We start from the raw sequence: 23,985 nt of genomic DNA, 5'->3' as shown, positions 1-23,985 counted from the left end.
TATTTTCTTGCTTTTATTTCCCCAGCCTTTTGTACTTAGTTATACATTTTTTTGATCTTTTTTCAGCTTTTTTTCTCTCTACTCTGAATCTGAATGTCACATCCCTCTGCCAAATTGGTTTTCACATTCTCAACTGGGGGAGCAAACTGGTCTTTGTCAGTATTTGTCATATCACTGTGGTGATGTAACCCATCCCTTTGAGTATGTCATACCTTCACCAAAATTGACCCTAATGCCTAGGAATCTAAAGCCTTCCCTCCTGTATTATGTCAACAGCAGCACATCCATCTACACTATCTACCTCACATGTGTGCCAGTAAATAGTCTAGAGATTACAAGCTTGAGTTTCTGTTTTAAATTTCTTTCTCAACTACCTAAAATTTGGTCTGAAGGCTCTAACTCCTCTTTACCAACCACCTTTGGTTCTGAAGTAGACCACAAAATCTGGTTGTTTACTTTCCACATTCAGAATGGTTTGCAGTCACCCAGTGACAACCTTGACTGTGGCACCAAGATACAGTAAATCCGGGACTACAAAACTGCAGTCTCTTCCCTTAATTATTGAATCCCTTGTCATTATTTTTCTGTTCTTTCTCCTCTGCCCTCTGCAGCAGAGCTACATGTGTTGAAGTGGCCTTTACTCTGGCTTTACTTCACCGTGGAAACATTATCAGGCAGTATTTGAAACACAATACGCACTCCTGCATTACATGCCTCATTCTCTTTGTTCATTTGGCAGTCACCAGCTTGGGAGAGGGCGGGGAGTTAGGTTTGTGGCAGAATGGTGGTGGTGGGAGGTTGATGGACAGCACAGGGTGGGATGGCATTTCAGAGAATGGAGGATGTAAAATGACATAGGAGGAGAGAACATTTAGGTGGAGTATGATTGGCATAGGTGGGGATTGGCAGGTGATGGTGAGCTTCAATAGCAAGGGAGGGATCAAAAAGGAAGGATGGAATAGCATGGCATGGGGAAGGATGGCATGGGAATCATGGAATGGGATAGCATGGGGAGATTGTGATTGCATGGGAAGGAGGTGATGTGTGGAATGATGTGATTGATTAAGTCTATAAAATAGGCTGCATATGTTTTGTAGGTGTATGCTGGTATTATTTATATTTTGGTGATATAATTTTCCCTTTGCAGTATGTTTAAACTATTTTTTAAGGCACAAATCATCTTTTTTTGATTGACAGTTCACAGACAACGGTTTGATCGTTTTTCCGGCATCACTGACTGAGATTTTCAATTATACAAATCCATTTAATGAATTTACTGCAAGTACTGTACCACCAATGATTGCTGTGTTTTGGAGTGATGCAGACATCTCAGGCAGCATTGGAAATGTTTTCTATCAGGTACAATATTTATTAAACAATGATCAAAATTTATATTGAGAATCAGTGGAATTAAATTTGATCAATGTAATTGCTCATAAATGTTGAAAATTACGTGTGAGCGTATCAGTAAAGTGTAGGGTGACTTCCTTATCAGACTGAAACAATATCTGAATGTTCTAGTAGTTATTCCAGTGAAACAACATTCATGCATCCAAATTAGGAAATCTCAAAATAATTGGAAATATGATGCGCATTTGTCATGATTTTTCCAGCGTTTGTGCACAATTCAAAAAATGAAGTTGCAATTAATGAAATAGAGTCATAAAGTCATTTGGTGGAAACAGACCCTTTGGTCCAACCCGTCCATCCGACCAGATATCCCAACCCAATCTAGTCCCACCTGCCAGCCCCCACCCCATATCCCTCCAAACTCTTCCTATTCATATACCCATCCAAATGCCTCTTAAATGTTGCAATTGTACCAGCCTCCACTACATCCTCTGGCAGCTCATCCCATACATGTACCACCCTCTGTGTGAAAACTTTGCCCCTTACATCCCTTTTATATCTTTCCCCTCTCACCTTAAAGCTATGCCCTCTAGTTCTGGACCTCCCGACCCCAGGGAAAAGACTTTGTCTATTTATCTTATCCATGCCCCTAAATATTTTGTAAATCTCTATAAGGTCACCCCTCAGCCTCCGACGCTCCAGGGAAAACAGCCCCAACCTGTTCAGCCTCTCCCCAACGTCCTGTAAAGCCACAACATGTCCTCCCAACTCCGACCAATAAAAGAAAGCATACCAAACGCCTTCTTCACTATCCTATCTACCTGCGACCACACTTTCAAGCAGCTATGAACCTGCATTCCAAGGCCTCTTCTCAGCAACACTCCCCAGGACCTTACCATTCAGTGCATAAGTCCTACTAAGATTTGCTTTCCTAAAATGCAGCACCTTGCATTTAAGTGAATTAAACTCTATCTGCCACTTCTCAGCTCATTGGCCCATCTGGTCAAGATCCTGTGAAATCTGAGGTAACCTTCTTCACTGTCCACTATACCTCAAAGTTTGGTGTCATCTGCAAACTTACTAACTGTACCTCTTATGGTCGCATCCAAATCATTTATGTAAATGACAAAAAGTAGAGGACCCAGCACCAATCCTTGTGGAATGCCACCGGTCACAGGCGTCCAGTCTGAAAAACAACCCTCCACCACCACCCTCAAAGGTCTTCTACCTTTGAGCTAATTCTGTATCCAAATGGCTGGTTCTCCCTATATTATGTGAGATCTAACTTTGCTAATCAGTCTCCCATGGGGAACCTTGTCGAACGCCTTACTGAAGTCCATATTGATCACATTTACCACTCTGCCCTCATCAATCCTCTTTATTACTTCCTCAAAAAACTCACTCAAGTTTGTGAGACATGATTTCCACGCACAAAACCATGTTGACTATCCCTAATCAGTCCTTGCCTTTCCAAATACATGTACATCCTGTCCCTCAGGATTCCTTCCACTAACTTGCCCACCAGTGAGGTCAGGCTCACTAGTCTATAGTTCCCTGGCTTGTCCTTACCACCCTTCTTAAACAGCCTTTCCCAAACTCACAATATGCTGCATAGCCAATTAGGTCTATCAGAAGTATCATAGCTGTAACGTCGTGAATTACAGCAGCCATTATGTAAACAATAAAGTCTTGTAAATAGCAACAATATAATTGTGTGACTCATCTGTTGTCATTTTTTTCACTCACTCATTGGCCATGGGCATCATTGGCTGACCAGCATTTATTGCCTGTCCCGAGCTGCCCTTCAAAAGATGGTGGTGAGCCTCCTCCTTGAACCACTGCAGTTCATGTGCTGTAGGTAAACCCACAATGCCCTGAGGGAGCGAATTCCAGGATTTTCATGCAGCAACAGTGAAGGAACAGTCATATATTTCCAAGTCAGGATAAAGAGTGCTTTGGAGGAGAACTTGCAGATGGTGGTGTTTCCATGAATCAGCTGCTCTTGTCCTTCTCATTGAAAGTGGTCATGGGTTTAGAAGGTCTGTCTGAGGATCATTGGTGAATTTCTATAGTGCATCTTTTAGGTAGTACATGTAGTGAGCATCAGTGGTGGAGAGAGTGGATGTAGTGCCAATCAAGCAGCCCGTTTTGTCTTGGATGATGTCAAGATGCTTGAGTGTTGATGGACCTGCACTCATCCAGGCAAGTGGGGAGTATTCCATCACACTGCTGGGTTGTGCCTTGTGGACGGTACAAACTGGAGAGTCAGGAGGTGAATTACTTGGCACAGTATTCCTAATCTCTGACCTACTCTTGTAGCCGTTGTATTTATACGGTGTGTCCAGTTGAGTTTCTGGTCAATGGTAAGCCCAAGATATTGATTCAGTGATTGAATTCATTAAATATCAAAAAGCAGTGATTAGATTGTTTCCCTCTATTCCCTTCCTACTCATGTATTCATCCAGGTGCTTCTTGAATGTTACTACAGTATCTGCTTCCATCACCTCCTCTGGCAATGCGTTCCAGGCACTAACCACCCTTCGTGTGAAAAACTTGCCCCGCACATCTCTTTTAAACATCCCCCTCAACACCTTGAACCTGTGTCCCCTAGTAATTGATCCCTCCACCCTGGGAATAAGCCTCATACTTTCCACTCTATCCATGCCATTCACAATCTTAAAATCTTCTATTAGGTCACCATCAACCTCCTGCATTTCAATGAAAACAAACCCAGTCTATCGAACCATTTTTCATAGCTAAAATCCCCTATACCAGGTAAACCTTTTCTGTACCGAAGCGTCTCCAAAGCGTCCACATCCTTCTTGTAATGTGATGACCAGAACTGTACACAGTATTCCAAGTGTGGCCTATCTAAAGTTCTATGATGTTGCAGCATAACTTGTTTATTTTTATATTCAATGCACCTTCCAATGAGGGCAAGCATGCCATAAGCCTTTTTTACTACCCTATCCATCTGCGGTGCTACCTTCAGTGATCTGTTGCCCTGCACACTCAGATCCCTCTGCTTATCAATACTCCTTAGGGTTCTGCCATTCACTGTATAATTTCTACCTGCTCCTGACCTTCCAAAACGCATCACCTCACATTTATTAAACTATATCTGCCATTTTTTTCTGCCCATGTCTCCAACTGATCTATATTCTGTTGTGTCCTGGACCAGCACAGTTTCCTCCAAATCATTGCTGCAAAAGCTTCAGACATCCTTTGCACTCTTCCATCATTAAGGATGGGGATCTTTGTGGAGCCTCCTCCTCCAGTGAGTTGTTTAATTGTCCTTCACCATTCACAACTGGATGTGGCAGGACTGCAGAGCTTAGCTGTGATCCTTTTGTTCTGAGACTGCTTAGCTATTTCTATGACTTTCTGCTTGTGCTGTTTGGCATGTAAGTAGCCCTGCTTGGTAGCTTCACCAGGTTGATACCTAATTTTTAGCTGTGCCTGGTGCTGCTACTAGCATGCCCTCCTGCACTCTCCATTGAACCAAGGTTGATCTCCTCGCTTGGTGGTAATGGTTTAGTCGGGGAAATGCCGGACAATGAGGTTACTGATTATGCTGGAGTACAGATTGGCTGCTGTTGATAGCCCACTGCATCTCATGAATGCCCAGTCTTAAGTTGCTGTGTTTGTTTGAAGCCTGTCCCATTTAGCATGGTGATGGAGCAACATAACATGATAGAGGGTATCCTCAGTGTGAAGGTGGGACTTCATCTTCACAAGGACTGTGAGGTGGCCACTATTACAGATATTGTCATGGACACATACATGTGCAGTCTGCAGATTGGGGGGGATGGGGTCAAGTCTGTTTTTCCCTCACTACCTGCTGCAGGCCCAGTCTCATAGTTATGTCCTTTAGGACCCAATCAGCTTGATCAGTAGTATTGCTACTGAGCCACTCGTGGTGGTGAACATTGAAATTCCAGGGTACATTTTGCACCTCTCCATATCATTGATATCAATATAAAATCAAACAATTCCTAATTTTTCTTAAAGCCAGCCTGTTAGGTCTGAAGCTCTTCTTATTCAGTCAGGTCATTGAAAATTATATTTACACCAACAATCCCAAGAACACGTTAGCCCATAAACCGCAGCTGTTACAAGTTTGAAGCATTTAGGAAATGAGGAATTATTGAAGAATGTAAAATTGTTTATTCTGGAGCAGAGGAGGCTCAATGGAAAAAGTGTTCAATTTTTCAGAATCTTTAAGGAATGAGTAAAGTGAACCCTGACGATATGTCTAAGTTTACCCAAAACCCAAAAGGCACAAACTCAAGCTTAAAACATAGTTTAAATTTAATAACTTTAAGCAGATAGGGGTAAAAGTGACAGCTTAAAAAATAATTGGTCAATTGGAAAAGTTTAAGGTTAAAAGGGGTGCGCATTTGAGTGATCGCCATTTGCACTGTCACGCCAGTGATTTACTGCAAGATACCAGAAATAGTTGCTCATTATTGAGACTAGCCAATGATCATCACAAGTCCTGTAATTCCTTATGTTAGTGTGATAATAACTTAACATGAAGCAATATTCATTCTGTAATCACAGCACTTTTATTTCATAGGAGTACAAAACGTATGGTTCCGAATTTTTTAACTTGATACGGAATGTAGAAAGAATAATATCTGACCAACTTAAAATTAAATATAAAGCCAAATGGACCTTAAAGATAACCTGGGATAAAGTACCTGCAGCTACTCTGGTTGAAACAAGAAGTAAGGTATGTGTGTACAAGCTTAGTATGTTTTATTCAAATAAAATGTAAAGACATTTCTAAGATTTGTAGTATTATGTATTTTCTTTTCCTCAATATTGTGCTTTATTTTTCTCTTGCAATTTTGTGACTTGTGGTGGTTATATTCATGTCCTTACTCTGTAATACTGAATTCTAGAATTGTTCATAATTTTTTAAGTATAAAAATATGCAGTTTGTGGCACAGAAACAAACTCTTTGAGTGGTGTTTGTGCTCCATCCCAATTTATTTATTCTCATTCTAATTTATCTACCCCTGTCCTTCTATTCCTTCCTTGTCATGTATTTATCTAGCCTAACCTTAGATGCATCTGTGTTGTTCATCTCATCTACTCTGAGTATTACTTGACATGCTTGATTTCAACTGGTAACTGATTAAATGGCTTCATATTTGTCATGTAAGGCACATACACACTTCTAACTCTAAAATGCAAAGCAGAAAAATCAGGATTGATTACATCCAAGGACATTTAGTTACTTACCTCTGAATTAACCCCCGAAATGTGTTATTAAAAGCTTTGTATCTGCATTAAAATGTGATAACTTTTCATTCTAATCTCAGCATAACAAATGTGTTACCATGCAAGCTACTCTCTGTTCCAAATTAATACTCTGATATCAAAAATATCTAACAATTATATTTAATACCTTAATTATAGACGAACACCTACCAAGCAGTTATCACTACAGATGGCAGCAATTCATATGTTGTAATGTTATATGAGTCTGGTGGAATGAACTGGGATGTATCAACACTTACTTCTAAAGACCTTCTTATTGGCTTCAGCAGGTAGGTTTAGCCCTGTGTACAATAGAGAAACTGCACTCTTTTAGATATTATTCAGAGATAGACCATAATATTCTTATATAATGTATACTTTTCATTAATCAGTCAATTTATCACCGTCACATTGCCACCCTGCTTTTGAGAGTGTTTTTTTTTAAATAATAAACTTGAATCAAATTGCATCATAACATACCTATTTATATTTGGACTAATCAACTTGACAAAGGTATCCTGGAAGGTGAATTTAGAGGATGTATTCAGGACAGTTTTTGAAACTATACATTCTGGACCCAACCGCAATATGTTATTTAAGACATAATCCTATAATGACTAAGATGATTTGGCCTTGTAATGAGGATAGGATAAATTAATTGTCTCACCATAAAGGATCCTCTCTGTATGAGTCATCATAACATTGTCCGTTTAGTTGGATGACAAAACATCTCTTGGATAATAAGGTACATCAAATCTGTTAGCATTCTGTAGGCATTTTGCTTTTTATCCCTTACTTTCAGCACTTGCCACGGCCTAAAAGTACAAATATTATGAAAAGGAATGTGAATGTCTTAGCCTTTCCTTGCCAGCACATAGCCTCTCTATTATCAAGCCCTATTTAGCCCCTTCCTATGACAATGCATGTAGATTTGATACCTCACAATCCCAGGCTAAACTACAGCAATTCAGAGGAGGTCAGGACCACAGATGAATCACTTGGCCAAAGTGATCTACTTCTGCTCAAAATATGTTCATATATACCTGCCCGTTGATCTCAAAATCAGTATCAAGATGACCAAGTCACAGCTATTATTTCAAAGTTCAAAAGAAAGGTGTGGACCAACACAAACCAACAAAAAGCATAAAGCTCCACGTGATTAAAACTTGTGTTCTCAGCACCTTCCTTTTATACTTGCAAAATATGGACAATTATGCAGTTCAGGAAAAGTGGCTGAATGGCTTCCTCCACCATCATGATGGATATTGGTGAACCTTGCCAGGAGAGATTGTCAAATACAAATGCACAGGGGGTAGGGTTAAATAGGAGGGGCCCCTAACATATTTGCCCTTTTGGCTTAGTGACAACATTTTTTGGCTGTGTCATGTGACCCAAATGGATGATGGCAACATTCCAAAAGGCCTGCTTCTTGGAGAGCTTGCTACTGCCACAAAATGAACAGGTCAGCCTCATCTGCAATACAAGGGCATCTATAAGCGAGACTTCAAATTGACTCGAATTAGAAATTATGCATGAGAAGTCCTTGCTGTTGTTCAGAGTTCTGAGAACCAAACACTTTGACTTTGTGTGGGCAAAAAAATAAATCCACAATACCAGCAGCTGGATGGTTAAAAAGAAAGTCCAATGAAGAAAAACTATCACTTGACCTCAGGACAATGCTGGCCATCTGTGCCAGCTGCTGAAAGGATTACCCCTCACTATTGACTGGCAGTGCAGGCTCTACTGGATCAATTGGGCTGATATCTATTTCATTTATAGAGTCATAGAGATGTACAGCAGGGAAACAGACCCTTCAGTCCAACCCGTCCATGCTGACCAGATATCCCAACCCAATCTAGTTCCACTTGCCAGCACCCGGCCCATATCCCTCCAAACCCTTCCTAATCATATACCTATCCAAATGCCTCTTAAATGTTGCAATTGTACCAGCCTCCACCACTTCCCCTGGCAGCTCATTCCATGCACTGTGTGAAAAAGTTGCCCCATAGGTCTCTTTTATATCTTTCCCCTCTCATCCTAAACCTATGCCCTCTACCTCTGAACTCCCTGACCCCAGGGAAAAGACTTTGCCTATTTACCCTATCCATGCCCCTCATAATTTTGTAACATGATGCTGGCTGCTTCTAGGCTCAACAAGTGGCCTAACATCATGCAAGGTTCGCATGTGCTCCAGATAATACTGTTCAGAAGCTGGTTTCAGGATTTTGATCCAGCAACAATGAAGGAATAGTACTTTAGTTCCATGTCAGGATGGTGTGCGACTTGGATGGGAACTTACAGCATGGTGGTATTCCCATGTAACTGCTACCTTTGTCCTGCTATATGGTAGAGGTACCAATTTGAAAGGTACTGTCATTGGAACCTTGGTGAGTTACTGCAATGCAATGTGTCTTATAGATAGTACAGTGTACTAGAAGAAGTGAAGGATTCTTGAAGGTTATTGGTGATGCGCCTCCCAAAGCAAGTGGAGAGTACTCCATCACACTTATAATTTGTACCTTATAAGTACTGGACAGGCAGTAGGGAGATAGGAGGTGACCAACCACTTTAATGCTACAATTTGAGCAGTGAGAAATCGTAGATTATGTGACAAAATGTTAAAGATTAAGATTTGGGCCAGGTAATTCAGATAAGGATTTCATTGTGGAGGAATACTGAAGAACCCTGATGCCCATGTACTGTACATTGAAATGTTGGGAATCCTTTGGTAGAGCAGCTAACCTCCTGCTGTCGAAAAGAAGTATGAAGAAATCTAGCTTCATCCTGGAAGAGAACATCACACAACCTTGGAACTCATCCTTTTCCACCATGGTAGTGACGACAGAATTCACAGACACAGTCGTGTATGGTATTGGTGTATATTTTTACAGCTTTTACTGCAGCACAGGTGAAAGCCTCAACTTCATATTGCTGCACTGGGAGGTCAGTTAGAGGTCATAAGATCAATGTTTGATGGCAGGGAGGTTCAGGCTGCTGCCATCATGACTGAGGATCTCAGCTCTGAAAGGGAAGGTGATGGCCTAGTGGTATTATCAATGGACCGTTAATACAGAGACCCTGGTAATATCCTAGGGACCTGGGTTCGAATGCTACAAAGGTAGATGGTGGAATTTGAATTCAATTATTCATAAATGATGACCATGAATCCATTGTTGATTGTCAGGAAAAACCCATCAAATGCCCTTTAGGGAAGGAAACTGCCATCATTACCTGCTCTGGTCTACATGTGACTCCAGAACCACAGTAGTGTGGTTGACTCTTAAATGCCCCCTGGGCAATTAGAAATGGGAAACCAGTGCTGGCCTAGCCAGCGACGCCCTCAGCCTATGAGTTAATTTGAAAAAAGAGGGTTGCAGACTCACATGGCAGTCAGGAATCTGGTTTCTGATAAATTTCGAGAGTTGAGGAGATGCTGCACGATAGGAGTATCAGTCAAACCATGGTGTAAAAATCTGGTGCCCTTTCTCAGTTTGGCTACAATAATGCCCTTGCTGTTGCCTGTTACTTTTGTTGAGGCAACACCATCTGAAGTTAGACCTTCAACTCTTTCATCCTGCACTGCCATCTACAATCTCCTCCAATTAAATTCATCATCAGTTGACTGACCATGTGGCAGCCATTGGGCTAAGAAAGTGTGGAGACACTAGGAGAGAAAAAGATACCTCCACACAGACACCAAGGGAATGTAGAAGAGTGTTTTTTTTTGGATAAGTAGGTGTGTTGTTAGATGAAGTTATTCTGCAAAGGTTGTTGTGGCTTTTATGTTATAAGCAGCCAAAGAAATACTGTTATGGAGCACCCCCAGTGGATAGTGAGATGGGATAAAATGTTGCTATGGTGGCGAAAGACAAGCCAGACTGCTTTGACAAACTTCACTTACCATATGTTAGTCAAAAGCACCTCACTTGTGGTTTGGATGGCCGACCCATTAAACAATGCTAGTGGGGATTCTCTGCAGCTCAGAATTAGCTACACAGGTTGTTGATCTTTGAAGTGATCGTTCAGCAAAATGCTTGGACAACTGTTTGCAGTCACTACCAAAATCTCCTCACACTTTGATCACACACATGGCTTACCTGTATTGATACCATGCCCAGCATAGGATGACCCATGGGAAAAACTGTAAATGATTCATAGTGAACACCGTACCACTTATTCCTTTAGGGTTTCCATATTCCTGACATTATCAGTGCTGCAAAGTCCAGTTTTGCAACCTTGGAGTGGTATCACTCAACTAGTAATTATCTATGGCAAAAGCCTTGTAAACCTTGAAGAGTTTGGAGAGGGCAGAATTATTTGGATGGATACTTCATGGAAAATCTGGTGTTAACTTGAAGGATTCACACTTGATCACATGTAATCTGACTGTTTCCAAACTTTAAGAAAATTAAAAAGATTCAGATAGTTATACAAAATTATACAAGGATGTTGTTAATTGCAGTCAGCACTTGAACCATCCTACCAATGCAAAATGATTTCTGCTCTACTGTTGCTTCAATCTATATAAGTTCCTCACCTTTCTAGAGAAGTACGTCACGTGCTTGATTAATACATGCTCAGTTGTCAGTTCATGAAGGATATTGCATAAGCCTCTTTCATCACCTAAACTCTCAGCAAGCATGGCAAATACTTCAGTTCAAACTGTAAGTCATGACAAGTTGGAAACCCAAGAGAAACACATGTTGCCTAGAAGCCATGTACAAAATGGCCACTATAATTTTCATGCAAGTTACATACTAAAAGCAAACAGCAAATATGTGACTAAATTACATTAGTGTTTTCCTTTTTTGTCATAGTGGCGATGGATTCTTTATGAACGACGAGCAAATAAAACTTCCTACAGTTGCTGAAAGATTTCGACCTGATAAATATACTGGGACAAATACAGGTTTATTTCCCTTTATTCTATTTTAAGAGGAAATCATAGTTGGGATTTTTTTTCTTATTATCTAAATTTTAGAAATCCATGTTTAATGTGAATTGAATACTTACCTGGTAAGTACTCATTCTAAATCATTGCAGTTCTTTAATTTGGTGATCAACATTCAAAGTATAATTGACTCATAAATAATTTAATTTCAAATTCAGATCTTATACTTTTAAAAAGTATTTTTAATAATACTATAATGCATTCAGAACATCTAAAGAGGAATTTACAGTGTAATCAGCTCCATCACAGCTCTAATCCTTCACCTCACTAGACTTGTTTAGCACTGGTCAGGTGTCTGGTCCAAATATAAAATATTTTTATGAAAATATAAATTTCTCGTTGAAGCCTGGCCCTGGCAACTCATGGGTTCAGTCAAGTTTGCCAATTTTGAATTGCAACCCTAATGCAGGAGAATGCCAAAAGATCCATGGGTTTTTGATTGCCAAACTTTAACATCAAAATCTGTAATTAAATACCAGTACGACAATTTAATTTCATGCTTGGATCATATAAAGTGAATATACAATTGTTACTATTTTGAGATTAATGCTGAAATCTGAATTGCAAACTATTTTGTATTTCCTTAGATTTGAAAGGCCTACGACTGTACAAACTGACTGAGGGCACACCACAGATTAATTACAAAGCAGACTGCTTGAGTTGGTTTAGTTCAGAGCCAAATCCATCTCAGTGGAACCAAGGTTTACTTCCCTGTCCATGCAGTTTTCCTCAAGGACGAGTAGACAATCGATTCCGAAGGTCCAGTCGAGGTATGGATTTATTTTATAAGAATAAAAATGCTGGAAAATCTCAGCAGGGTAGCCAGCATCTGTAGAGAGAAATAGGTAATTTTCAGGTCAGAGATCTTTCAGCAGAATCAGGATATCTTAAATTGTTTGGAATTTTTTTAGTACAAACCATGGTCATGTTTTTTTTCAGAAAGAAAATGAACAACTAAAGCCAAGTAGTGCTAATTCTCTGCATGTTATCTGTCTGCAATGGCTATGATTTCGTTGATTTGAAAGTACATTCTCAAAACAGTGCACTAAGAAAACTTATGCAAAAGCTGTTATGAACCAAAGGCAATAACAGAACAAATTCTCTATTTGGAAGCATGTTATTTACAAATGTGTCACTTATTGTACATCGCACCTGCATGCATGAAGATGTAACTGATACCTTCTCATCATATCATAATTTGGAACAATTGAAAGCATGCTATTGATAAGAAATTTGTGTCTGACACCAGATATCATTTGGTGGTGCTAACTTGTCAAAGCAATTGCAATGAATTCTGTCATAAAGTGGTCTTTTGTTGAATTTACCAGATGCTACAAACAGAGTTCTTCGTAGTACCAGCCCAAATTCAATTGGTGCTGGCCAAAGGTGTGTTTACAGTAGGAGGAATGCATTTCTTGAAGGTTGGCAGGAACGTTACTGGACAGATAGACCATCAGATCCCTCAAGTCTGAACAAGAGTAAGTTTTTATTTGAAATTGTTACAAAATATTTTTCCACTTTGTCTGATAACTTCATAGGTGTATACAACTGTACAATTCATGCAATTATCAATTTTTCCTCACAGGATTTGACCTAGATCCATACAGCTGGTGCTGTGTAAACATTGACAACCCATTATTCTGTAACTATTACAGAATCAAAAGACCAAGCATTAGCTGTTTAACCTACAGCCCACCAACTCGAGGTAATTTACATTTTAATTAATAAGGCTAACTGCTTCAATAAAGGTAATCATTAAAATATGGAGTAGCAAAGCTGATAATTTCTTTATTAAAGTTCACATTAAAAATCAAGTGGTTTATAACAATCTGTGCCAAAATACATTGTAAGCTATTTTATTTTTATAATAAAATATTATTAAAACTTTTAATATTTCTGTACAGTCCCATTTACTCCTATAAATCGTGATGTGACATATTTGTATTATCAATTACATACACAACAAAAGCTCCTTTTCTGGTTTAGACTCTGATCCACACTGAGCCCATCATGAAACCGCATATGTATCCTTACTAGCAGAGGTTATCAGACACAACAATACATCATTTTGAGTATGGTTGTTCGCATTCCTCCTAGCCACTATCTTATCCCATAACAGATATACTTTTGCTGCATGTGCAGAATTATTTTCAATAATTCTCAACCAGGTTGCAATCTCATCCTTCCTACTCTGAGTTGAGACTGAGAGGCAATTGAGCTGTTTCCCCTCCAACCTCAATCTCAATTCCTCAGAACACCATCCTGCCTCAAATCCTAAGTATAAAAAAGAAAGAGGATAGTCAGTGTTGTGCTTATTTAACAAAGTTATGAAAAAAGTCCTGAGTGAAACAAAAGTAATCAGACTATTATCCCATACAATCCCAGCTACTGACAAGAAAGCTGAGGCCTGTGGGAGGCAAGACAAGTTATTCCTAACCTGACTTCCCCCTTCCAGCTATTCTCCAGCACGTCCCATCTCCTTTCTACCTCTTTTTTCCCATCTTTCTTCCTTATCTGAATCTTTAAATGCTTTGCTCTCCAAAGTCCCTCCTCTGCTCCTCTATCACACATTGTTGTTTTCATTTTCCCTCCTTTCTCTCACGTATTTACTTGAGATTGAACCTCATTCCAAATTTATATCAATTTAGATGACATAACTATTTAAAGGCATTTGTGAGCTGAAACAAGAGGCTGCTTGAATTTTCATGTTGGATGACCTTGATATTTTTAAATGCACTACAGTTTAAATCTTGACATCTTTCTTGTGTCATTCTGACAGCCATAATGCTTGGTGATCCCCATTTCATAACCCTTGATGGACTTGCCTACACTTTTAATGGTCTTGGAGATTTTGTGCTGCTTAATGTTGAATACAATGGTGCCACCATTTTTAAGCTCCATGGTCGCACAGTCCAAACGGGTACAGCTCAAGCCACAAACTTCATGGCTTTTGCAGCTCAGCACACACAAAACAAAAGTATCACAGTAAGTAAAGATTTTGTCTCAAAAAAGATAAGCATAAAAATAAATGCCTCTTTGCCTTGTCTAGCAATACGTGCATCACCAGGATGTTGCCTGTATTAGAGAGTGTGAGGTACAAAGTGTGGCTAGAAAAACTCAGGTTGTTTCTCTGGAGCAGCAGAGCTTAGGGGAAAGTTAACAGAAGTCTATAAAATTATGTGATGCATAAGTAGGTCTGACTGTCAGAATCTTTTCCCAGAGTTGAAATGTCTGGGAAATGTCTAGGAGGCATGCATTTAAGATCAGATGGGGAAAGTTCAAAGGAGACGTGAAGAGCAAGTTCTTTACGCAGAAAGTGGTAGGAGTGTAGAACGCACTGCCAGGGGTGGTGGTGGATGCAGATACAATAGGGGAATTCAAGGGACGTTGAGGTAAGCACCATGAATAAGCAAGGAATGGAGGGATATGGACAAGGGCAAGCAGAAGGAATTTGTTTAATTTGGCATCATATTCGGTACAACATCATGGCCCAAAGGGCCCGATCCTGTGCTCTATGTTCTAAAAGTTGAATCATTGGCATTAAAGTTTCTGTGACAATTGTTTTCAAGAGTGTTGTTACATGGTTTCTCTGCAGGTTCAGATGATTTTGAAAGGAAATGATTCAATTGAAGTGCTAGTAAATAATGACAGAGTGCAGTTCGTGCCTAATACTGCAGGTGAGGATAATTTATTGTTCTTACCAATCAAAGTGTACCGATTTCTTCTAAAATTATTATAATGTTGACATTTACTTCTATAAGCTTCTACACAAACAAACTATTAAAATATAATTAAACTCACACAATGTACACTTGACAAATCATCCTGTTTCTCCCCACTCCTCCGTCCACATCCACCACCGCGACTTGTATATTTTGCAGTCCACACTCAGGATAATCAGGATTTTATTTCCTCATCCCTTAGACATAGCTCAGGAAACCTAAGAAGTAGGACCACTTTCTCACTACCACATTCCGTGAGGGTCTAATTTCAATAGAAGAGACAAAAAATGTAAGAACTGCTACACACCTGTAATTGTAGTTCATGATGCAAGAAAATGTCCAAAAATGTGCAGATTAGGTGAATTGGCCATGCTAAATTGCCCGTAATGTTAGGTAAAGGGGTAAATGTAGGGGAATGGGTCTGGGTGGGTTGCTTTTTGGAGGGTTGGTGTGGACTTGTTGGGCCAAAGGGTCTGTTTCCACACTGGAAGTAATCTAAACCTAAAACCTTAATTACCTGTAAGTATCTTGTGGGGGTAGTTGCAGTTTCATCATTAGTAGGGGTTATGGGGGCGGGCCTTAATTCCACTGCCATTTTAATATGCCAATAGAGATAGAAACAGGTAAAATGGGTTCAGCCACCTTCTTCTTAATCATCTGATTTTCCTTTTCCTCTGCATTTCCAGCAGAATCCGAGTATAACTAAAAACTGGTGTTGGCAATATTGATAATCTAGCAATTAAGGATTTGTATGGCATTCCTTTGTCTACTGTTGCAGAGAAGTTAATAATCTATTAAAAATGGTAGAGAATGAAATATCATGGTAAAGCATTTGGTTTTCATCTACAAATATCACCAGCTTTCATTCCGGACTTAAGTATTTTGGGGGCAACTTTGGGTTCGGTTTCCCTGTAGGACCCAGCCCCTAACTTTGCGACATATTGGGAGACCTAAGACCCCTCCCCCTTGCCAGCAGTTTTTGGAATGCAGCATCCTATCCACCTTATAGTTGCTGTCCTGGACTTTCAAATCTCTTAGTCCAGTCAGAGGGCAGCAGCTCTGAATTCTTCCAGTGCCACTGGGGCAAGTGGACACTGCTAAAGCATGGCAGGACCATAAAGATCCTTCAACGTGGAAGTACGTTTGTCATTTTACACAGATGTGCAAAAAAAAGACACATTCTAGGTGGAGAGGAAAGACCTCAGCTAGATCCGGCACACACAAGTTTGTAACCTTTCATGCTAACTACCCCATCACTGGAGTATAATATCTTTCAAAGGATCTCCCATCACCTGCAGCATCCCATCTCTCTTTCTGCCCCTCTATTGCTTTTTTTTATTCTCCCCTCATTCTCCCGTTTATTTACTAGGAATTAGATTTAAGATTGAATCTCATTCCAAATTCTGATCAACTTTGAAGATATGAATTTTTCAAAATAGTTACAAACATGATACAGAAACAAGGGCTGCTTGAAATTTCATGCTGAACAGTTTTGATGTTTGAACCCCACCAACAAGGCCACCTCCACTGAATTGCAAATTCAGCACGTGGTATAATGAGGGCATTCATCAGCACAATTGGCTTCACACCGCCACGCTTACCCAGCTACACATGATGGGAATGTATCAAGCACTACCCTGACTTTGTACTTACTGTTTTCCTAACTTCCTAGCCTCCAAGCTCACCAATCCAAGACAGGAAACATTCAGCCAAGAAATGCACAAATATGCAATGTTATGAACAGCATCCTTCTGCATTTTTATACTATTATACTCAGCATCCATCTGTATATTTATACACCCACAGATAGCCAAGAAATATTTCGTAATGGTACCTTTTATCTGGAGAAAAATGGAAATGCATCAGTAACTGCTTCATTTGGTAGTGGTATCTCAGTAACAGTGACAGCACAATTTGAGATGTTACTTGCAATCACGGATTTGCCAGAAAAGTTTATGAACAAGACAAGAGGCCTTCTTGGTAAGCCAGCTTTGTCTAATGACAAATGTGATTTCCCATCACTATTACTTAATCTTGGAGCATATACATTTTATGGATAGAAATGCAACAAAGTATAATTTAGCCATGACTTTATCATTCTGTCATTCATTTCCTCAACTTTTTTTTTGTTTAATTCAAATAAAGATAGCAGAAGAGTTGAGTAACATGATATATGTTTCCTCTATTACTAAGATCCTGAAAACTATCCAAGACTGTAAACACAATATTAACAGAAAAACAGTTTTGCGGACAATCCCTCAAACTTCTTATGCTGCTTCACCTTTATAATTTTAAATCTCACTTTATTTCTACCCTTCTTTATCTACCAGTTATTACCCAGAGATTTTTATTACAATGCATAGAACTAAAAATAGAGTTAGCAGTTTAAGTTAATAAATCGTATGAAAACTTTGTAATGTAAAAAGAATCATTTCGAGTTGTAATTGTGAAACCTGTGCAGTCTCTCAAAGTAATTTCTGAAATCTTTCCAAGTTTTTCATGATACAATTAGATAAAGTCCACAACCTTTTTACTTGTTTGCTTCTAGGTGTGTGGAATGGCAATCCAAATGATGATTTTACAATGCCAAATGGATCCTTTATTCCAAAAAGTAGCAGCGAAGCTAAAATCTTCAGTTTTGGAATGTCTTGTGAGTTAAACAAAGATTCTGAATTAACAGCTCAGTTGGTAAAATTGTTCTGTAAGACAAAAACAGCTTACATGCACAAACACTGGGGAAAATGTTTTCTGTTGAAACCATGGAGCATATGTATTTTTAACACCAGACTTTTGGGATTTTTGTCTGTTCAGAACTTTAATTGACATGTGTATGCTGCTCACTGTGGACTACAGATATTGAGTACTACTGAAACAAAAGACACATTTTATCGAACTTTTCCACCTCACCTTCTTCAGGACAATTCTTCCCACGACAAGCCCACCCCTCACGCATGTGAAGGCTTACACTGACAACAAATTGAAGATAATAGTCAAGTTCATATTATGGGATGTTTATGTGCGCTGGAAGCTATATATTTTAATATAGTAGGTCTGATCTTTGTAGACAGAATGAACAAGTATACATCTTGTGCCACTTCTAACTCCATGAAATAGATGACAGAAATTATATAATTCATTTCTCAGGGCATGTTCTAAATAATTGGGATCAACTGTTTGGTTTTAATTTTAAACAAAGCTTGGCAGTTAGCTGTTAACCATCATAATTACAAAATCTCCAGAGTAATGCCTTTTTATTTGCCAACCAAATAGCACTTTCCTCTCCATATGATATAAATGTGGTTTTCCCTGTAAAGTGCTTTTTTTCAAAGTTGGCCCAATGAAAACAACATAAATAACTTGGACAAAATGTGCCATTTTTCAGCTGCATTCACGCTTTGTACTATAAAACAGCTAAGATATTGTGAAATGTAGTTCATAATAAAATTATTTTTAATTCATGTCATAAACCATGGTCGTGAGAATACTTATGGAAGGGATTTTGATGAAACAAAGAGAAGATTCTGATGAAAGCAGAGCAGTGATAGTTAAGTTCACGTAGTTCATAAATCGCCAAACTCTGAGACTAAATTTGCTGTCTAAAAGCTTCCTCTCTCCACAGTCCATCTTTATATCATTAACTGAAGCAACAATATTACAATACCTCATTTATTACTAGATCATGACGTAATTTAATGTGGGACCTCCAGGGAAAAAAAAAATTCATGCAGCTCTTCCACAAAAGTTGCTGCTCTTTGTATATTCCATTCAAGATGATAAACAGTGTCATATTTGTCTGTTATTTAGTTTGGAGGGCATTACCATTCATAAATAGACATCATATAGTTCCCTAATCACAGGATATAGTGATTATTTTGTAACAATGAGTTTATTAAACAGGTAAATAGCTGTCTTGTACTGACCAAAAATGCACATTCAGTCACCCATGGGTGCCAAATAGCTAATCCTAGTTGGGAGAGTGGTAGGTCACTCTGATTAAACTTGATAATGCTACAACCTGGCTGGGTGGATTGGACGAAATTGGTCAGGGTTTAATGTGTCAGTTATGTATCCAACAACTCAAGATGATCCCCTACAAATGATATTCTTATCTGAGTGGTAGTTCATTACCGTATTCATATAGTGACACCTTGTAATTGTAATGAAAAAACATAATATTTTGGAGCTTATAGAGTTGTTTGGGAGTTTGTCAAATATATTTCCCTTGTAGAATGTAGTGATCCTTACCATGCACGTTCCACAAATTCTGGACTATGAAAAGTTCATGCTATCCGATGTTGAAATATTTAGTGGTATCCATAAGATGGTTGAATCTTTTATCAGAATTCACAGAAGTATCATGATTAATTGAATAAAAGCAATGCTGGAGATCTGTGATAACAATGGACTTTGCCAAAGAAACTCAGCGGATCTGGCAGCATTTGTGGACAGTTAGTAGGAGTTCATGTTTCAAATCCATTATGACTCTTGCAGTTCTGTAGAAGAGTGACTGCTAATGTGAAGCCTTTTGCATAAAAAGGGAAGGAGACAAGAAACATTATGGCTAATGTGTTTAACGCCTGTATTGGGAAAATCTTACTATCGGTCATAAAGAATGGAATAGCAAAATATTTAGGATTACTTAATATAATCCAGCAACGTCAGCAAGGCTTCATGAAGGGGAAATCAAGCCTGACAAATTTATTAGAATTCTTTGAAGAAGTAACAAGCAGGGCAGATGAAGGGAAAATAATGCACGTATTTGGATTTTCTGAAGGTGTTTGATGAGGCACCACACATTAGGCTACTTACTAAGTTAAGAGACCATAATTTGGGAGATGATATATCAGTTTGGACAGATGATTAGCTAACTAATAGGAGACTGAGTTGGAATAAGGGAAAGGATGTTTTCAGGAGGACACCCTGTAACTAGTGATTTGCCTCAGGGATTAGCGCTCAGGCCACAATTATTTACTATGTATTATTTATAAATATATCATATTCATAGATATATGTTAATAACTTGGATGAGGCATGTGAATGTACTACAGCTGAGTTTATGGATGATAAATAGGTGCAAAGGCAATTGGTCAAGATGACACACAGATTCTGCCGAGGACATAAATAGGTTGAGTGAATGGGCAAAAACTTAGCATAATGTAGGAAATGTGAAATTTTACAGGAAGAATAGAGCAATTGAAGATTATCAAACTGCAGATATACTGCAGAAAGCTATGAAGCAGAGATTTTGGAGTCCTCATTCATAAATCACAAAAGAATAGCATCCAAATTCAGGGAGTAATGGGGAGGGAAAATGAAATGTTGGCCTTTATTTCAAAGGGAAAGAAGTAAAGAAGTGGTGAGGTTTCATGAGAATCTTCAAGACTATAGCTGGAATATTGTGTACAGTTTTAGGCCCATCTCAGGAAATATTCACTGGCATTAGAGGCGGTCCAGAGAAGGTTCACTGGGCTGATTCCAGGTATGCAGGCTGTCTTATGAGGAGAGGGAGAGTAGGTTGGGGAGGGGGAGTCAGGAAAACAGAGTTGAGGATTATCAGATCAGAAATTATCTCATTCAATGACAGAGCAGACTTGGTTGGTGGAGTGGCCACCTTCAGTTCCTACATCTTTTGGTCTTATTGTTTAGTGACTGTAATCTGTGGTGCATGGTCAGAAGAGCAAAGGTGTTAAAGCGAAACCATGTGGCAGCAACATTCTTTGCTTGTTAACGTATGTAGTAGTATGTGACTTGAAAGGCATGAAGGAAGGAAGAAAAGGTTAGCAAACATGATATGACTTGGGTTGTGTAGCTAATTGGCTGAATGGCTGGTTTCTGATACAGAGTGATACCAACAGATGGATTTACTTCCCACACTTGCTGAAATTGCCAAAAACCTCCTTCCTTCTCAACCTTGCCTCTGGTATTGTGACCCTCAGGTTAAACCCATAACTAATCGTCTCTGTATTGAGAGCACAGGACTATGGTGAATTTACTTTTTACCTTTAATGTTACACAAGTAGAATTCTTCTTTCATGTTGAATATTTGCATGGAGCAAAGAGACACAGTTCTTTTCATTAGTTTGTATGAGCAATATGTAATATCCATCAAACTGATTTTTTTTTATCTTGGTCAACAGGGGAAGTACCCTTGGAGAGTTCCATTTTCACAATTGGGAGAAGTGTTCCAAACAATTCATTTACACCTCGCTTTCTGGGAGATCTCCAACAACAGAATGAGACCTTGTTTAATTTGTTGGCCACTGAATGTAAAAATAACACTCAGTGCATTTTTGATGCAATAAGTACAGGACGGAAAGAAATTGGATTGGTAACGGCAAACAAAAACACGGAATTTATGGAAGTCAATGAAATGCTGAGTAAGCAGTTATGACTTTCCAAAATTAAAGAACCATTGTTTGTTATTTATTTGTTTGAGGTAGATAAAGAAAATCTCTCTATTTACATTTGTTTGTAACTGTCCTGAAGAAGCCTTGTATATCTTGAAAGTAGTTAGTTGGCCTAAAATCGTTTGAATTATACTTAATTGATATCATTGGTGTTTTGCTCATAAGCATTTCATGTCTGTATATTCATTTATTTTATTTTTTCACACCACTTTAGATTCATATCCACCAACCATCACAGGACCAGAAGTGATTTATGCACAATTGTTTCAGCAAAATATTTCTTACTATCAAGCAACAGACCAAGAGGGAAATAATGCTGTATTCATTCCTTTTATATCCCAGGAATTGAATGTAACAGGTAATGCTTTGCCCAGCAAGATGTTCATTTCAAAGCATCGCGTCTTATAAGAACAATCTAATTGTTCAGTTTCAAGCCCAGCTTTAAATATACTTTACATTCAACATCTCTAGATCAACTAAGCCTGAGCCATTTTAATCACTCATTATCAGTAAAGATGAGTTGATTGTATAAAATGGCGAATGTTTTGACATTATACTGTTTGTACAGAGTATAGTAACAGCACGGTTCAAATCTTCACACTGATGCGCAAGGAACTGCTCCTCTTCAACAACAATTAATATCCTTGTAACAAATTTTTGCAAGTGTTAGTACACCATCATCAGCTAAAATTTAGCTCAAGTGTACATTTAATAGGTCTATGGTAGATTATAATTAATAGGTCTATGGTAGATTATAAACTGAGGGTGATAACTGGCATGGTTAAAAATACAGTATTCTGCTTTGAATGGTAAAAGTTTAGCATGGAGTAAATATGACTGTTAAAGGGAAAACAAATGATAAAGCTGAGGTTTTACTACTTTCAGATTCTACAAATGACTTTATTAAATTTGTTAAGGCATATTTTAAGATTAATTTAGGACAATAATTAATGAAGATTTAAAAGTTAATTAGCCTTACTTGATTGCCTCATTCATTTAAACTTTCAGTACGATTTTAGTCATTTAGTCACTTTGTTGAATTTATAAAATGTGAGGAGCAGGGCAGAATTAATTTAAATAATGTATTCTATTAGTTACACAATACTTTTTAACTTATTTTACTTTAAAACTCCACAGAGAATGGAACTTTAGTGTGGCATCCAAAGACCACAACTGGAATATCATTAGAAATTGAAGCAGTCGGGTCCAATAATCTGTCCTCAGTTCTTAGACCCCGGTTGGTGTTATGCAACTGCAGTGCGAATGGAGAATGCATTAACAATGAAATCACTCAAATCAATGGTTCCTCAGTCTATGTGAGTGTTTAAATGAAAAAAAGTTTTAATTATGATTGGCTGATCAACAATTTTGGTACCATCAAGTTAATTTACAATACTAATGTTAAAAAATGAAATGTAATTAAACTGATTAACCCCAAATATTTGCAGGTAAGTCCTGGAGCAGCCAATTCACCTCAATGTCAGATAAAAGAACCTTTATGAGGAAAATATATTACTTCCCTTTATTTTTCATGTATTCCTACCTTTCTATATCCTTCAATCTCTATCTAGTTATTCTGAGAGTGAAATTACACCATCGGTGAGAAATTGGCTCTTAGCAAATCAGTATCCTGTTATTGCTTGTTAATTTTTTATATTCTCAAATGTGAAAAGTATTGCAAAGATTAGTAATTTCAAATTGATTGTACAAAGCTGGCTGGAGGGATAAGCATTAAAGCAAGGGTGGCATGGTGGCACAGTGGTTAGCACTGCTGCCTCACAGCACCAGAGACCTGGGTTCAATTCTTGCCTCAGGCGACTGACTGTGTGGAGTTTGCACATTTTCCCGTGTCTGGGTGCTCCGGTTTCCCCCCACAGTCCAAACATGTGCAGATTAGGTGAATTGGCCATGCTAAGTTGCCTGTACTGTTAGGTGAAGAGGGAAATGGGTCTGGGTGGGTTGTGGGTCAGTGTGGACTTGTTGGCCCGAAGGGCCTGTTTCCACACTGTAAGTGATCTAATCTAATCTAAATGTGAAGTATTCATTTATGCCTTGTAGATTGTGGAAAGAGTTAGAGGAGTCAGTAGGTGAATTACTTGTTGTAGAATACCAAACTCTAACTTGCTGCTTTAACCACAGAAATTGTGTGGTTGATCCACTTAAGCTGCTGGTCAAGAGTGACTACCCCAAGAACATGGTGGTGAATTTAGCAATAGTAAAGCCATTGAATGTTAATAGGAAGTGTTGAGACTCTCTCTTGCTGGAGGTGACTATTGCTTTGCACTTG

At 38.7% G+C, this 23,985-nt stretch overlaps 1 protein-coding gene across 22 annotated transcripts in view; it reads left to right on the top strand.

Moving 5' to 3' along the window:
• LOC140478847 (uncharacterized) overlaps nt 1-23,985 on the top strand; it is a 352,643-nt gene that overhangs the window by 283,799 nt on the left and 44,859 nt on the right. For all 22 annotated transcript variants that reach the window (XM_072572342.1, XM_072572329.1, XM_072572328.1 and 19 more), the window contains 14 exons: nt 1,198-1,359; nt 5,930-6,085; nt 6,778-6,908; nt 11,436-11,527; nt 12,157-12,339; nt 12,898-13,047; nt 13,155-13,274; nt 14,349-14,554; nt 15,165-15,246; nt 17,098-17,271; nt 17,840-17,941; nt 21,429-21,668; nt 21,913-22,056; nt 22,836-23,014. In XM_072572342.1, coding sequence (XP_072428443.1) covers nt 1,198-1,359; nt 5,930-6,085; nt 6,778-6,908; nt 11,436-11,527; nt 12,157-12,339; nt 12,898-13,047; nt 13,155-13,274; nt 14,349-14,554; nt 15,165-15,246; nt 17,098-17,271; nt 17,840-17,941; nt 21,429-21,668; nt 21,913-22,056; nt 22,836-23,014 — 2,121 coding nt within the window. The remainder of the gene's footprint in view (nt 1-1,197; nt 1,360-5,929; nt 6,086-6,777; nt 6,909-11,435; nt 11,528-12,156; nt 12,340-12,897; nt 13,048-13,154; nt 13,275-14,348; nt 14,555-15,164; nt 15,247-17,097; nt 17,272-17,839; nt 17,942-21,428; nt 21,669-21,912; nt 22,057-22,835; nt 23,015-23,985) is intronic.

Source organism: Chiloscyllium punctatum, chromosome 6, assembly GCF_047496795.1.
Source record: "Chiloscyllium punctatum isolate Juve2018m chromosome 6, sChiPun1.3, whole genome shotgun sequence".
NCBI lineage: Eukaryota > Metazoa > Chordata > Chondrichthyes > Orectolobiformes > Hemiscylliidae > Chiloscyllium > Chiloscyllium punctatum.
This window is presented reverse-complemented; position numbering and strand designations above follow the sequence as displayed.